The following is a 16941-nucleotide window of genomic DNA, read 5'->3' on the forward strand; positions in this document are numbered from 1 at the left end:
TATCCCTTGCTTGGTCTTTAAGCACTCTTACCTGCTGAACCATCTTCCCAGGCTTAATTGACACAGTAATTCTTCATGAGGTAAAGTACAGTAATAGATGCACATACATTGTGTGGTTATCAATCAGTGTTTAGCATATCCATCCCTCACCTGATAAACTTAACCATATCTTTGTGGTAAGAACATTCAAAATCCTTTGAGATATTTAGGTAACTTTGCTAACTATAATCACTTTGTATGCAGAATCCATAATTTTCTGGGACCAATCAAAAATGTATAAATATAATTTTAAATATCTTATTTTGTTTTATTTTCTTTTAAACACTAAAGATAATTTTATTTCCTACTCAATAGTGTTTCTTAAGGTATGTTCCGAGTGTGACAGATAGTGGGGAGGAGGTAGTGCTGTGGCTAAGTAGGTTAAGGATGTTATGGGTTAAACATAATTAAACACAGATTATCTAGTTTCTTAGAGTTACTGACACTGGCCAGGAGAGTATATTGTACATAATTTGTAGTGCATATTTTTCCTAAAGGTATTCATTCTGCCAAGCCTTTTTGAGCACATACGCATACACACACAGGCAAACAGACACACACCTATTCTAGACTGCTATTTTTAATTATCAGTGTGACAGTGTGGCTCCACATTAAGGTCACAACAGGAATGTCTTCTTGAGGAAGATTTATTTCTCTTATTGGCTCCAGCTTAGAAGGATGTTCATTAGCCAACTTTGAAAAATATTTACACTAGTCTTCAAAGTATAATAAACGTAGAGGTGTATCTCAGTGGTAGAATGCTTGTCAAGCGTGCTCAAGGCCCTGAGTTCTAGGCCCAGCACTGAGGAAGGGGAAAATAAAAAGAATATAAACGATAATATGAGAAACAATAAAAATATTTAACATTTACATACCCCCACAATATGAATTAATAAATTCATATTAAGAGTGTCCAAATGGGCGAAATACTTTGAAAAAACTTGGGCTTCCAGGCCTCTTCTCACCTGCACAAATCATTGTGCTTCCCTTGTCTATGTGTGCTGTGCTCTACTGGTGTTTGCCAGTAATGTTTAATATACTAGAAATCTATTAAACACCAGTGTAGTAGTATAACTTCATGTTATCACATCTATGTTACACTTTTTCAAATCAAATTTATGAAGGAAGTGGCTTTTTGTGAATCTTTAATATCTGGTTTACTCAGACCATTAGTCTTTGATTCTGTTGTGAAGCCATGTATGTGGCGTCTGGAAACCACTACCACACACTGAAGGAAATAGCAGTGAAAGGCAAGTCAAGTTTTACTGTTTATCATAAACCAGGACAGCTGAGGCTACATAGAAAAACCCTGTCTCAACAAAATAAAATGAAACTAAAAAGAAAGTACTGAGAACCATGATGATTGCTCTGGAAAAAACTACGATAAACGGTAAAACTTAGCTTGCCTTGTAGACCAGGCTGGCCTTGAACTCACAGCCACCCACCTTTTGCCTCCCTGAGTGCTGGGATTCAGTACATGTTTAATGGGCACCTTACTTGAGTGTTATTTTAAAATGGGGTGCATTTCATAACTTTGATAGGTAAGTGTAAAGTTGTAAGATAGTATGCATTCTAATTTTACTAATTTTGGATTTTGAGGCTTATTAAAAGATGAAATAAAAAGTATGAGGATTATAGTTTCAAATGCTGCTGAATCTTGTTTGATGATGAAAAAGTTTATTTTTAGCAAAATAAAAATTTAGCATGATGGGGCATGGTGGTGCACACCTTTACCGGCACTTGGGAGGCAAAGGCAAGTCATTAATTTTCTTTTTTTGCTCCCAACATGGTTTACATAGTGAGTTCCAGAACAGCTGGGACTACATAGAGAAACCGTGTCTAAAACAACAGCAAAAGTTAGCATAGATGGTATATTAGAAATCCTTAGGTTTTGTATTATGAAAACCTTTAATTTTAAATTATCTTAGAGATATAGTAGCAGTTTTAAAACACCAATTTTATAGTTTTTGTTGTCATTGTTGATGCTTAAGTTTTTGAAAATCCAAATAAAATACATATAGTATTAATATATTTTTCTTTCTTGTGGGGGTGGGGGTGATTCAGAGTTGCCATCCCAGGCAGGCCTCCTACACTGGAGGATCTACATCCCTGTACTGCTGGGATTATAGGTGCGTGCCATCAGATCCCAGGTGTATAGTGTTAAAGACAAAATCCCGAGGCCTCGTGCTTCCTAGGCAGCTCTGCCAACTGTGCTGTCTTCACAGTTCCAAAAACTGTATGTTTGCCATTGGTTAGTATTGGCCAGCAGGTTAATTTAGAGAACTTACTGCATTTTGTTTACATTAATTTATGGCATCTTTTTCTTTCTTGGTGTACTAAATGATATTGTAAGTGGTTTAACAAAATCTGAACATTCTCTTGGAGTGTTGACTATTGTAAACAGATTGTAATTTTTAAAACTTTTAGTTAACATTACATAGCAAATGTTTTTGTTTGCCTGGGATATAATGGATGCCCACGTCTGTTTTTGACAAAATAGGTGAAGTATTACAGACACCTTGCACCTGATCACTTGCTGCAAATCTGTCATCGACTGGGACCTCTTCTTGAACAAGAAATCCCTCAGAGTGTTCCTGGAGTACAAACTTTATTAGGAGCTGGAAGACAGTCCTTGTTACGTACAAATAAAAGTATGAGCATTTTCTGCTATAATTTGAACCTTGTTTTTCTCACTTTTTGTATTTTACTGTTGTACTCATAAAGTATATGTTTTACTAGGCTGCAAGCATGTAGTATGGAAAGGATCTGCTCTGGCTGCACTACACTGTGGAAGGCCCCCAGAGTCTCCGGTTAACTATGGCAGCCCGCCTAGCATTGGTGAGTTGAGCCTAATGATGTGATGTTCTCTTGATAAAGAATTTTTGAAAATAAAGTTTTTAGTTACTCTGCTATCAGAGAAGATTATATCATGTACATATTATGTATATCAACATTCAAAGATGAAAAAGCTCTCGGATTTTCTTATGTAAGTAGTTTTAATAGTGAATTTATAGTATACAATTGGAATTATAGGCATTGTTTTTTATGAAGACTGGTCATCTCACTAACGTTTTATTTATCCTAAAATTTCCTTACTAAAAATTATATTATGTAAGGTAATCACTCTAATAATTCAAGTTAGCTATATTGTTAGCAAGCAACTAGTTTGGTTTTCTTTTAATAGCACGCCATGTTTTTGTCCAAAGTGTCAAAGAGGACAAACTTGAAAATAAGATTTCCTCTTGTGTTGCTTTCTAGACACAGCCTAACTCCTCTTACTACTACCTTTTGTCTTGTGAACTAATAGAAAATCCTCAGGCCTCTATGTCTTGATCTTGTCTCTTGCCTTTCTCTCTCCCAGTGTAGTCTCTAATCCTATAATATTACTTATATGACTTTACTTTTCCTCTTCACAAAGAAATATAAAAAGGTAAATTATGATATTTTAGAGATATTTATTTCATCTACCATTATGTCAGCTCTTGGCTTTTAGAGATCTTCGTATGTCTTAGCTTCTTCCTTTATGTATACTCTCCTGAGTAATGTCTTTTATTGGAGCTGAAAAATTCTCGTTATTTTAAAATAAGTGCTTCATTCTTTCTCTTCTCTAGAACTTGTTAAACAAATGCAGGACTTTTTTGGTTTAGTCTGTTACCCTTTTGTCTGTGTTTACATCTTTTTCTTTCTATGATACATTCTGGGTCATTTCCTCTCACCTCTTCTCTTAAAATATTCTGATTTTGTATGGTGTGTAATTATAGTTGATCATTTATATTTTATTGGTAAAATTTAACATTTTAGTATTAATATAGCATTAAAATAATTTCATAAATTACTTACACTTTTCTATTCATCAGCTTTCCCTCAGTTTTCTCTATTCATTGCTTTTCCTTTCTTCCCTTCAGTTCATACTTTTTCTCTCTATACTTAGTCCTTACTCAGCTTTCCTCAATTAAGCACATTCATTCCAACTTGCTTTCTTAGTAGCTGTTTTCCTTTCACAATTTATTTTCCTGTGCTTTTCCTTGTCATGGTTTTAGTATAATAGCTTTATAGTTTAGTCATTTTCCACTTACTATTTTTGTATTGTTTCTTATTTTTCTTTAGATATATTTTTTAATTTACATTTGGCACAATGTTAACTTCAAAAATTTCACTTTGCTATGATTTATAAGTGGAGTGGGACATTGTTTCTCTGAGGTCATTTCCCCACACCCACCGCTCTTTTCTGTATAAAACAGGAGAATTTTATATTCCCAAGACGTGTTTGCAGTATAGGAGAGTTTTATTGTTTAAATTTCCGTTTCAGGTTACGGTTAACCACAGTCATACATTTTTTTAAAATAACAATTTCCATAGGGAATTTAGTGCTCTTAAGAGTTGTGTTTTCATTTCGTAGTAAACAGTTGATCAAATTTGTTTTTAAGCTTTAGACATGATGAACTATTCTCCTACCCCATGATGTGTCTGCAGGCAACCAACTACTGGTTAGGATGTGCTCACCACCTGTCCTCTCCTTTCCCACCATGGATTTCTCCATAGTGATTGCTGAGTTTGATGTTGGGTTTTTATCTTCATATATCTTTTCATAAGGTCTTTGATTTTTCTAGTTTTTACAAGGATCCTTTGAATTTCCTGGGGAAATTTTTGGAAATTACAAAGTTGATAGTCAGGCTGAATAAATTTTATATAGTAGTGATTTGTTCAAGTCTTCAAGTAAGACTCATTGAAATAAAATAATTTCCCACAAAATAACTTAACTTTCATAACACGTAATTCTTTGATTGCTTAGGGACAGCCTATATATATAAACAAATGTTAGTATAAAATAGTTTTGAGTTCATAGAATAAGTAGTGTCATCTGCATTTCATAGCAGCTGTGTAAGGGACCCCTTTTAATAAATGAAGAAACCAAATGTAGGTGAGTGGTAACAAATTCACTGCACTCCCTGGTTGTTTTGGTTTGTAGCTTCTGCATTCGGCTTCATTTCTGCATTCGGCTTCATGTAACTATTAGATAACACCTTTTTGCTTCTGTGAAATTATTTATGCATTAATGTACCAGCTGTGTCTATTTATTATTTCAGTATAATAAATTTTGGAAGTGGGTCTTAGTCTAGGAACTGTGGAAATAAGCATGGTATATTCTTTCAAGTTACATGTTGTCAGATAAGTCATTTAATTTTAAATCAGGTGCTCATTTCCTTAAGAATATTACAGGTATCTCTGTATGTTAGATTTGTAGCTGAGGATGGCTTTGAAGTTGTGCTTCTTTTCCCTCTATCTCTTGAGAGCTGAGATGCAGGTGTGTACTTTACCACATGTGGTTTATCTTGGCTAGGGGTCAAACCCAACTGTTCGTGGATAAAGCACACAGACTCGACAAACTAAGCTATATCCCTAAAATCAGATTCTGTTGTCTGAGTAGTTGGATGTGTTTCACTGAATGAGCTTTTGCTTTCACTTGTATCCCTTCCAGTTTCCTTTTCACTGAAGCTAAGAGAAAGTTACAGTAAATTATCTTAAAGTAAATCTTACATAAGTCCATCCATTTCTCCTTGAAACTTTAAACATATTTTCACTGGAATTTAGTTAGAATGCATCTGCCACATCTTCTCTGTTTACTTTTTTTCTCTTGACACTTGTCTTTTTGGAATGGGTGTGCCAAACACTTAACTGTGTTTGGGACTTTTTCTCTTCTTTTTCCTTTTTTTTTAAGACAAGGTTTCTCTGTGTAGCCTTGACTGTTCCTGGACTCGCTTTGTAGACTAGGTTGGCCTCAAACTCAAATCAAGCCGCCTGCCTCTGTCTCCAGAGTGCTGGGACTGAAGGCGTGCACCACCACACCTGACATTCTTTTTCCTTTTTTATTGAGAAAGGATCTCATTGTCTTTCAGGCTGGCTTTCCAGAGTTGGAATTATAAACTTGTAGCACCTTGTCCACAAGCTCTGAAGCTGATGTCTTAAAGTTTTCCATTGAATTTATTTTCTTTGTGTGTAGTGTGTGCATGACATGCTACACATTTGTTGTAGGGGTTAGAGGACAAGTTGTGGGAATGGTTTTCTCTACCATGTAGGTTCTGCGATTAAATTTAGGATTCTGGGTATTCAGCTTTGCAGCAAATCCCTTAACCCTTTGAGCCATCTTCTGGCTCTACTTTTTAAATGCTGTTTTAAGGCCCCACACCATTGTACATGGTTTTCTCTCAACCTGGGAATACATTCCCCTCCTTTCCAAAAATATATTTCTTGGGGGCTATTTTTCAGTTTTTAGATTTTTAGAAAAATAACTTAAATGCCCCCCCCCCACCTCCCGTATGTTTGGAACCTTTGCTATATGCTTCAAATTTTCCTTTAGTAACAGTTACCATTGTTGTAAGTAAGTCCTTATTTCCTGTCTTTCTTCCTTGCTTGACTCAGTCTCCACAAGGGTAAGTACCATGTCTTCTTTTCTCTGTTAACATCCTATTGCCTAAATGTGGCTCATATGTGCTCTGTAGATACTAGTTGGCTCAAAGGTAAACGACTGAGATGTTTTACATAGAAAAAAACTACCTAACTTTTTAAGGGTGGAAATGTGAGGCCCTATGTTTGATCCCCAGCAGCAACCAAAAATTTAAAAGTTTAAAGAATTTTTATTAAAATAAGATTTTTACCAATACTTAAAATTTAAAACTATTGTTACACTGTAGTATTTTCTAGTTGAGTAGCAGATCGATTTCTAGGAAAGAAAAGGGGAAAATAAATACTGTTTTATAGTCACTAATATTTTTTCTTTTTATTCCTTTCTTATGCACTTAGCCCATGAAACTTATTTGCATAATTCTTGGGATTATCATTTGTTCCTGTCTGAAATTTCAACAACTTCTCTTTTTTTATACTTCTTCTAGTATTTACTAAATCTGTTGTTTTAAAATAGAACTGAACATCAACACTGAGCATGTGAGGATTTGCAGTAGCTCCTGAGTATACTAATCCTTTTACTTACATAAGTAAAATAAGGAGAAAAGCTTTCATGGTTGTTTTGTTGCTCGAGAGATTATTTCCATCTTCTATTCCCCATTACCTCTCTTCACCATCATTATTATTATTAAAGTGGTTATGCGCTTGTCCTTCTAATACTGTAATCGTTGACTTTGGCTGAAGTTGGAGCTGCTGTTCCTTATGTGATCTGTCTTGTTCCGCTCCAGGTGGTGCTGTAGAAATGAAGCAAGTTTTGGTGAAATGTTTTTCACATGCTATCTGACCTCCAAATTAGAATTTCTAGGTTGTCAGAGTCTGCTAATGGCTTTATTAATGTAATTTCAGGATAAATTTTCTGTTTCTATAGTGAATTAGATTTTTCCTTTAAATCTCTCTAAATAAAACAACATAACTATCTTTGATACATATTTCTTTACTTTAAAAGCTCAGTGAAGTTGTGTGTGTGCATAGAGCGGGCCTGACCCTACATAATTATATTTGTGTGCAGGTACAAAAATAGGAATACACATGTAGAGGCCAGAGATATGGTACCATGTCATAATGTATTATTCTTCACCTAATTTCTTCATTGAACTTTGGAAAAGCTCATGGATTCTGCTAGGCTTACTGGCCAGCAAGTTTCCTGGATATTACTGTGTCTGCCTCTTCAGCACCGAGGCCATCATGTGTGACTCAGGTTCTTATGCCTGCATAGCAAACACTTTCCTCACTGAGCACAGCCCTTCAGTGAGTGTATTTACAAATAAAACTTAAAATAAAATAAAATAAAATAAAAATTGGGGGCCTGTTTTCTTCTGTCTTACAAATCAGAATATCTGATGGGTGAATTTTTTTCCTGTTGTTGTTATTTATGTTTCTGGAGACATGGTATCCTGGTGGTACCCTTACACTTGCATTTTTTCTGCCTTAGTCTCCTGAACGCAGAGATTACAGGTATGTTCCATTATGCCGAACAATATGTAAATTCTTTATATCAGTTTCAGTCATGTAAAATGGACAGTAGGCATTTTCTGTAGAATAATAATATTTTCATATTTTTAATATGCTTATTTTTTAAAATGATTTTTTGTGATTAGATACACAAATTTCTTAAATCTTATGTCTTTTTTTTTTTTTAAACCAACCTTTGATTTAAGCTTTAAAAAAAATTCAGTGTGCTGGGCATTGGTGGTGCATGTATTTAATCCCAGCATTCAAGGAGGCAGAGGCAGGTGGAACTCTTGAGTTTGAGACCAGCCTGGTCTACAGAATGAATTTTTGCAGGATAGCCAAGGCTACACAGAGAAATCCTGTTTTGTAAAACAAACAAACAAAAAATGTTTTTATGGTAATAGGTTGGGATATTTCCTTTTGGTCTTCTTTTCCTTATGTTAATATAAGCAGCATAGAATATACCCTGGCACCATATGCGTCCTGAGTTAACATTGTCTATTGTGAGCCATTATTTACAGATGTGCTACACATTGACATTTCTCAGCATTATTGAATTCTGCCTGCTAGTATTTTGCTTTTTAAAATTCACTTATTTTCATTTATATATGTACCTGTGCCACAGTGAGGTCAGAAGACAACCAGTATTACCCTGGTGATCCAGCCTAAGTCCTCAGGCTCTGGGGCCAGTGCCTTTAGCCATCAGGCCTCCTCTCTGGCCCAGACTGGACATTATTGAAGTCCTTCTACCATGGGCCTCGCTAGCTATGATGGCTAGATGTTGATGGCTTTCTTATTTTTCAATCATTTTTTAAAAATGTATTTGATGTATAGTTTTTACTGTTGTGATTTACAAAATTATGGTGTTTTGTTTTAAACTGCCATTGTCATACATTCTTTTCATTAGAACTCTTTTGTGGTCCTTTAATAATTTATACCATATAGTACATTTGTATGATAGAAATTATCATCCTATAAAGAGATGTATTTGTTTAGAGTAAACTTGGAATCATAGAGAAATAGTTCTCCAAATGTTTGGTCATGAATACAGAGTTATTTCACTAGAATTGAAAATGCTACACTTGATAATTTGCTTTCATGTGCTCGTTTAAGTTTTTATCACTTTGTTGTAATTAAAATTTAGTTCCATAGATTGCTAAAGTCTTTACAACTACTGATTTTAAGTTTTATATTTAGAAAGCCCCTTTTTACATTGTGGAGATTAACATGAAACCTAGTTATAGTTTATTCTTTTGTACTTTAATTTAGGAAACATTTTGATGTTTATTATTTTAAATCCTACTTACTTTAACATTTTACTCCAGGAAGCTTTTCAGAAGGTTCATGTGTGAGTGGTTTTTAAACAACAGTCTCAGAATTAACTTAGACAAGGTAGAATAATAAAATTAATATAATAAACATTATTTAAAACAAACTTACGCTAAAATACCCCAATGATTTTTTTATATGCGTTTTTATTTTGTATCAAAAAGAAGGGGGGTCAGGTGCGTAAATTGTATGGAGATACTTTCTGGAGTTATGTATTTTGCTTTTCATTTTCTCATCTAGTTGTTCTGTCACAGACATTGTTTCTCTGGGCTTGAAATTTGCAGCTACATTTCTTGTATTCATTGAGCTGATAGGTAGGCTTTGCTTTGGTGAGTCTAGCTCTAGTGTACACAGCAGGCTTCTTACACTAGAATAGAAATGGTGTCAAACATTACATCATCTTACAGATCTTTTAAAAGTAATGACTCATTTTGGTCTTTGAACATGAGTAATTTATTACAGTTTTATCTGAATGTTTGTCAATTTTACTAAGTACTTTAGTATTTCTGCTCTAGTGATTAGTTGCTGATTTTTGCTCTATGTATTTTTACTGTCATTGGAAATGTAGTTATGTTTTTCTATTGTGGCTGTGTTTGTGTATTTATGCATGTGCATAAGCCTATGTCCTTTTTCCTCCTTCCTTAAATGAACTTGGTACATCTAATATCTGTATTGAAAATTTGGCCAAGTTATAGAAACTGATAATGAAAGATGTCAGTATCAGCCAATGATTCTCAAATGAAATTTGTAGCTACCATTTTTACTTCTTAATTTCCTCAAACTTAGTTAATAAATAATCAGGAATAAGGTATTTTTAAATAGACTCATATTGAATAATACCCAGAAATATTAAAATGTCATTAATTATAAAACTAAAATGCTTACTAATGGCATAGATTAGCGTAACACAGTTGTTAACCACAGATGAATAGGAAAGAGAATGAGTAAATTGAAAGGCTAGGTATACTGGTTGGGTATTTGAGGGGGTGAAAAGTCTTTCGAAGCTGTCTTAGTCACTGTTCTAGTCACTGTTCTATTGCTGTGCAGAGACATTGTAACCAAGGCAACTCTTTTAAGAGAAAGCACTTAATTAGAGACTTACTTAAAGTTTCAGAGGTTCTATCCATTATCCTCATGACAGTTAGCATGGTTGTCTGCAGTTGGCCATGGTGCTTGAGAAGCAGCATTGAGAGCTATATCCTAATCTACAGGTAGAGAGACTGGGCCTGGCATGAGCTTTGAATGTCTCAAAGTCCACCCCCAGTGACACACACACATCCCCCAAGGCCACATGCACTAATCCTTTTAATCCTTTCAAAGAATTCCATTCCATTACCTAGGGACTAACCATTCAAGTATGTGAGTCTATTAGGCCTCACCACATTACACTCCCTGGCACCCATAGGCTTAGGGCTATACCATAATGCAAAATGCATTTATTTCAAAATCTTTATCGTCTTTCACAGTATCAACACTGTTTAAAAATCCAGAGTCTCTTCTGAGACTCAAGGCAATCTCTTAATTGTACCCCCCTGTAAAATCAAAATCTATAAGCAGACCACATACATCCTACATAAAATGGTACAGGATATACATTACCATTCCAAAAGAGAGGAAAAGGAATGAAGTGAAGAAAATACTGGGCCAAAGCAACACCGAAAACCAACAGGGCAAACTCTAAGTTCTTTTTTTTTTTAATATTATAGAGGAGTTTATTAAATGCGCATGGGGGAAGATGGAAAGGGGAAAAGGGGTATGAGGGGGGAGAATAAAAGAGGGAGGGCAAGGTAGATTTGTCCTTTAATATAGCCCTGGGCAGGGCCATGCCCCATGGCAGGTAGGCAGTGACATCACAGGCCGACTGAACAAACTCCAAATCCTGCATCTTCGTATCTGAGGTCAAAGTGCTCTTCAGATTTCCAATTCCTTTCAGCTTTGTGAACTCCAACATAGTTCTCTCTTGGTCTGGTTCTGCACCTGGTTTGCAGCTTTCCTTGGCAGCTGTCCCATGACTCGGGCATCTTCACGTCTTAGGGTATCTAATACATTCACCTTCATATAATGGCCGCTCTGGGTCTCCATGCAGGGACACCCCTGACACATGTCTGATCAGCGGCTTTCCTTACCCATAGAGGGAGATTCTACCACCCATTTCTTGTATCTTTGACTCTAAAGCCAGAACCATGTGGCCATGACTGCAGCTCCTAAGTTCTGCTTGCTGGGACAGGAATTTGGCCCCCTCTTTCATTTACACTTGTATCAGCTTTCTGTTATTGATGATTTCCTTCATTGCTTAAGCTTTCCTTTAATTTCTTTTCACAGGATGGAAGCTTTGCTGGGAGGAATCTTGCACTGAGGTCACCACTCCCTTTTACCATTTAGCATTAGGCTTTACTTTATAAACTTTTTATCTTCTTGAGCATAGGACTTGGCTCTGTTACACTTCCTGGTGCTAATTTTTCTCCTCCAATTGTATATTTTAGTATGGATGGCCTCTAGTAAGCTGTCTTGAAATTTACTTTGCCAGCGCCATTAATCCTAAACTTTTCAATTTAGCTTCAGTCAGATTTTTAGGACAAAGGCAAAAAGCAGCCATATTCTTTGCTAAAGTATCACAAGAATGGTCTCTAGGCCACTTTCTAATATTCTTCCCCTCTGAAACTTCTTGAGCTGGGTCCCCACACTTCAGATCACCCTCTGCACTGTCTTCCATGTTCCTATCAGGAGGGCCTATTAAACCCACGTAAGGCATACAGCTGTTTCTCTAGTCCTCCATTATCCACCATGGTCAGGCCTGTTACAGCACAGTACCTTACTCCAGGTACCAACCTCTGTCTTAGTCACTGTTCTGTTGCTGTGAAGAGATGCCATGACTAAGGCAACTCTTTAAAAAGAAAGCATTTCATTGGGGACTTGCTTACAGTTTCAGAAGCTTAATCTATTATATCATAGGGGGTGTGAGCACATGCAGGTACTGGAGAAGTGGTTGAGAGCTACCTCCTGAACGTCAGGCAGAGAGAATGAGCCTGGCATGGGCTTTTGATATCTGAAAGCCCAACCCCAGTGACACTCTTCCTCCAACAAGGCCACACTTCCTAATCTTTTTACTCCCTTCAAAGAGTTTTAGTCCCTGATGACTAAGCTTTTAAATATATGATGAGCCTAAGGGTGTCACTCTTAGAAACTCATACTATAATGCATGTTCAAGTTACAGATGTGTTAAAAGCCTAAATGAAGAATGTAAAGTAAAAATTTTAAACAAGTAGGTATTTATTATACTATTTTCTCAGGAGGACTTGAATTAGGAGAAAGCAAAACAGGAAAATTTGATATTAGTGATCATATAAGATGTACATAGAAGACAAGTATGTTGCAGAAAATAGAAATTATTTTCCCTAACATAACTAGAGAGACTGAAGTTTACAAAGAGTAACTTGCTTAAGTTCATAAGAACTCTCAGAGACTGAAGCAGCATGCACAGGGCCTGCATACGTCTGTACCAGGTCCTCAGCATATATACTATGTATGGTTCCCAGTTTAGTGTTTTTATAGGACTTCTGAGGGTGCAAATAAGTGGGTCTGTGATACTTGTGTCTTCTCTTGGGCTTTGTTCCTTTTGTGGTTTCTCTTGTCCAACTTCAGTGAGATAATTTTTTATATACCTTACTATGTTTTATTTTGTTATATTTTATTATTATTTGTTAGCCTGTTCTTTTCTAATTATAGACAGAAAGGGAATGATCAGGATGGAGGGAGAGGTGGGGAGGGGAGGAGAAATTGTACCGAGGATATCTTACATGAGAAAAGAATCTAGTTTTAATAAAAGGAAAAACAGTAACGTGCTTAACATCTCTATTGTCAGGTTTGTACACAAATAAAGTACTGCTTGTGAAGAAAACTTTTTCAATTTTTGAAATGCTTTGGGTGGAGGCTATGCATTGTACTTTTGCAATTATGTTTTATTTTCTAAATTGATTATGTACCAGCATTGTAGCTAGAGAAATAAATCAATTCTTGAGAAATAACTAGAAGTGATTTATTTGGGAAGTTGTGGCATTTTGTTACGTAAATTAATTGTTTTGAACTCTACAGTCTGATGCCTTATGCACACATACTGTATTTTCTGGCATATAAGGGGACTTTTTAACCCAAAAAAATCCGTGTCTAATTCAGAGTTCGTCTTATACGCTGGGTACTTATGCACCTTGCTTCATATATCCAGGGCATATAGTGGGGGATGCTGTGGCTGATTCTGTGCTCTGTGCAGGCAGTATGAAGCAGGGAGGAGCAAGCTGCACACATCTTCCTGTACATGAGCGTGGAATGGCTCTCCACCAGAACCCGCCCATTCGACAAGGAGAGTTGTAAGTCTTCAGGTTGAGTGTGCAGCGAATTTAAAGGGGCAGTGTAGGCTGGCACTGGCTGTTTGCCAGCATGTAATAAAACATCTGGCTGTCAGTGCCCTGCCTGCAAATAGACACATGCCAGATTCTGCTGCATGAGGTGTTCATTGGAAGAAGGGGTAGTCTTATGTAGTGAGCATATTCCAAACGGTATTTTAACTGGAAAAGTTGGGAGTCGTCTTATATGCCGGAAAATACAGTATGTATTTTATATTTTACAGGTAACAATGTGGGTTTTTATCTACAGTAGTTTTATAGTGTTGTGAATATTGATTTTATTTGAAAGACTTCTGGATGATTTATTATAAAGGGCTTTTCACTATTTTCCCCATTTTATACATATTTTTAAAGGAATTGATATTTCAAATGGCTATAATTTCCAAAAGTCTTATTACTGATTTATTTTCAGAAAGTTGACTAAATAAAATATATTTATTCTCTTATCTGCAATTTAAGTCGATTTAGCTGAATAGTTGAAATACAAAGCAGTATTTGGAGATAGAAAATATCTTTTTCTATTAGATACAGAGATCTTCCAGTCTTGATTTATTCTTGAGCCTAGCTATTTTATTACTATGCTGTGCATTTGTTGATATGTTTTCACCAAATATGTATTTCCCTGAAGTAGCCAGATTTTAGACTACTCTAAATACAAAACAAATATATTACAAAAGGAGTTTTGTTATGGAAAGAGACAAGAAATAAATATGTTACATAAAATTAGTGCTTTTATCCATAAAAGATTTTAAAAAACAAATACATGTCTAAAGGATATCAAGAAAAGTGACTGGTAGTGAGAGTGGATTGCAATTTTCTTTCTTTCTTTCTTTCTTTCTATCTTTTTCTGGGTTTTTTGAGACTGGGTTTCTCTATGTAGCCTTGGCTTTTCTGGACTCACTTTGTATGCCAGGCTGACTTCGAACTCGCAGAGTTTGTCTCTGCCTCCCTGAGTGCTGGGCTTATAAGCATATGCCAGCAAGCCTGGCTGGGTTGTGGGTTTTTAGTGGGCACATCTGTTCTGACTTCATTAAAAAGATGACAGACATTTCAGGATCCACTAAAAACCAAACAAACAAATGAGCAAACAAACCCACCCAGCAAGGCAGGGGTAGGTACAGCTAATGCAAACACCCTACATGAGGAGCATGTCTGAACTGTTGGAAGAATGATCGCAGCTGGGCGTGGCAAAGGAGAGAGACGTAGCAGATGAAGTCAGACAGGGTAATGGGGTACCTCTTAGGTAGCTTCCTGGTGATGCGATGATAAAATATCCTGACAGAAGCAACTTAAAAGGCGGAAAGGGTTTGCTTAGCTCCCAAATCCAGGTTATAGAACATCATTAGGAGGGAAGTCAAGACATCAAGAATTTGAAGTAGCTAGTTATAGTGCATCCACATCCTAAAACAGAAGAGTGAATTACTCATTCATGCCAGTGCTCAAATGGCATTCATTCTATACGGTCCAGGACCCCCTCCCTGCTAAGGGAATGGTCCCACCCACAATTACGATGGGTTTTCCCACACTAATTAATTTAGTCAAGATAGTTTCTCACACAGGCATTTCTCAGATGTGAGCTTTAATACAGTAAATCCCTTACAGATACACCCTGGAGGTGTGCTTTGAACATGTCATGCTGACAATTGATATTAACCATCATATGAAACAAGTAGGTCAGTATCAAAGGAAGTTTTGGATTATTCAGAATGAAGTGAAAATATGGTGGTGATCATGGAATTTGAAGTTAGGATACATCTGAAATTCACCAGTTTGCTTTGGAGGGTCATCTACTTGGCCTGGGAGGATGAAGAATCTCTAAGGGAAAACAGTTTAGTGTTATTTGGTAGGGTTTAGAACTATATCCTATCCCCATAACTAGAAAAATAAATATACTTATAAACCAAAGATATATTTCCACTTAATTTATGAATAAGGCTGTGAATAATCTCACGTAAAGAAACCGTTGCTTTCTATCCTTTTAGTCTGTTGAACTATGCTTATTTGAAAAATAGATGTTCTATTTTAATAAAATTTCAAAATTTTTTTGTAGTTTGAGACGTTTCCTTTTTACTCAAAAATATAATTAGCTCACTATTAGGATGTGAATAATTGGCATTTATCTTTTTTCCCTGAAACTAAATTATATTGAACAGCCTTTTATACCTTTTTATCCAAGATTGACTTACATTCCTTTTTATTTAAAAGGCTCTACATTTGCTTGTGTATGAAATACAAGGTAATTTCTGTTTTTCAGTGAAATAGTTAAGATCTAGTAGGATTGATAGAAGTTATAGTAACGGCATCATAAAAGAAAATTGTGAGGCCATTAAGCCCTAGATTATCTTTTCTTTGTAAAAATGACCTACCTCTTTGATACACTCAGATTTTTTTCCCTCAAAATTTGGCCTACCCAGTTGTATTTCAATATATACTTTCTTTATCTCATAATTACAAGGCTTGAATCATCAACTCAATTACCTGATAACTATATTATTTTTTCAGTATGTCATATCTTTAGTGCTGATGGTAGTTTCATGAGTTAATTGAAAGCATATTTTCTCCTACAGGATAGAATACTAAGTAGTTACTTATTAAGTGTCATTAAGACATCATTTTTCTAGTGGTTTGATTTCCCATCCCCCCATTTAGACTCAAATTTAATTCTGGTTATCTTTGAGATAGAATAAACCCTGTTTTTAAGGCATTAACACTTTTTCACTTATAAAATTTTGTACATTATCAACTTTGATTTTTTTTTTTATTTTTGTGTATGTGTAGGTTATGGTAAAAGTTTTGGTATGAGCTAGTACTTGCATTGTGAAATAATAGTTTGGTTATTTTAGTTGTCTCTAACCATTGTCCATTGTGTCTTCATACCTGAGTAATGTTAAATATTCTTACAAAATTTGAAATTCCAAGGATTTTGTAAGTTCTGGGTAAAAGATATATCTTATTAACACTCATCATTTGCATTACAAGTCATTAGTAATTTACTTACAATACAGGCAAGTGAATCTGACATGTCAGCAGTCTGTAATATTTGAATAGGATGGGTTGATTTTGTTTCTAAAGGATGGCTAATAACTGTGTGTACAAAATAAGATTGAACCCAAGCATTAGATGGTTTATTACCATGTTATTTCTGTGTGTAAGGAAAGTGTGTCAGAGGCTAAATTATTGCGGAAACACTACTGAGTTTCCTGTAACTGAATTATTATATAGTCCGCTTAAACTTAATGAAGTTAATTCACAGCTCTCA

The 16941-nt window shown here is 35.6% G+C and overlaps 1 protein-coding gene across 3 annotated transcripts in view; it reads left to right on the plus strand.

Moving 5' to 3' along the window:
* PHIP (PHIP subunit of CUL4-Ring ligase complex) overlaps positions 1 to 16941 on the plus strand; it is a 114365-nt gene that overhangs the window by 13929 nt on the left and 83495 nt on the right. For all 3 annotated transcript variants that reach the window (XM_084752382.1, XM_084752381.1, XM_084752380.1), the window contains exons 5-6: positions 2540 to 2690; positions 2779 to 2877. In XM_084752382.1, coding sequence (XP_084608508.1) covers positions 2540 to 2690; positions 2779 to 2877 — 250 coding nt within the window. The remainder of the gene's footprint in view (positions 1 to 2539; positions 2691 to 2778; positions 2878 to 16941) is intronic.

This window comes from Acomys minous, assembly GCF_964271855.1.
Source record: "Acomys minous genome assembly, chromosome: 13".
NCBI classification, from domain to species: domain Eukaryota; kingdom Metazoa; phylum Chordata; class Mammalia; order Rodentia; family Muridae; genus Acomys; species Acomys minous.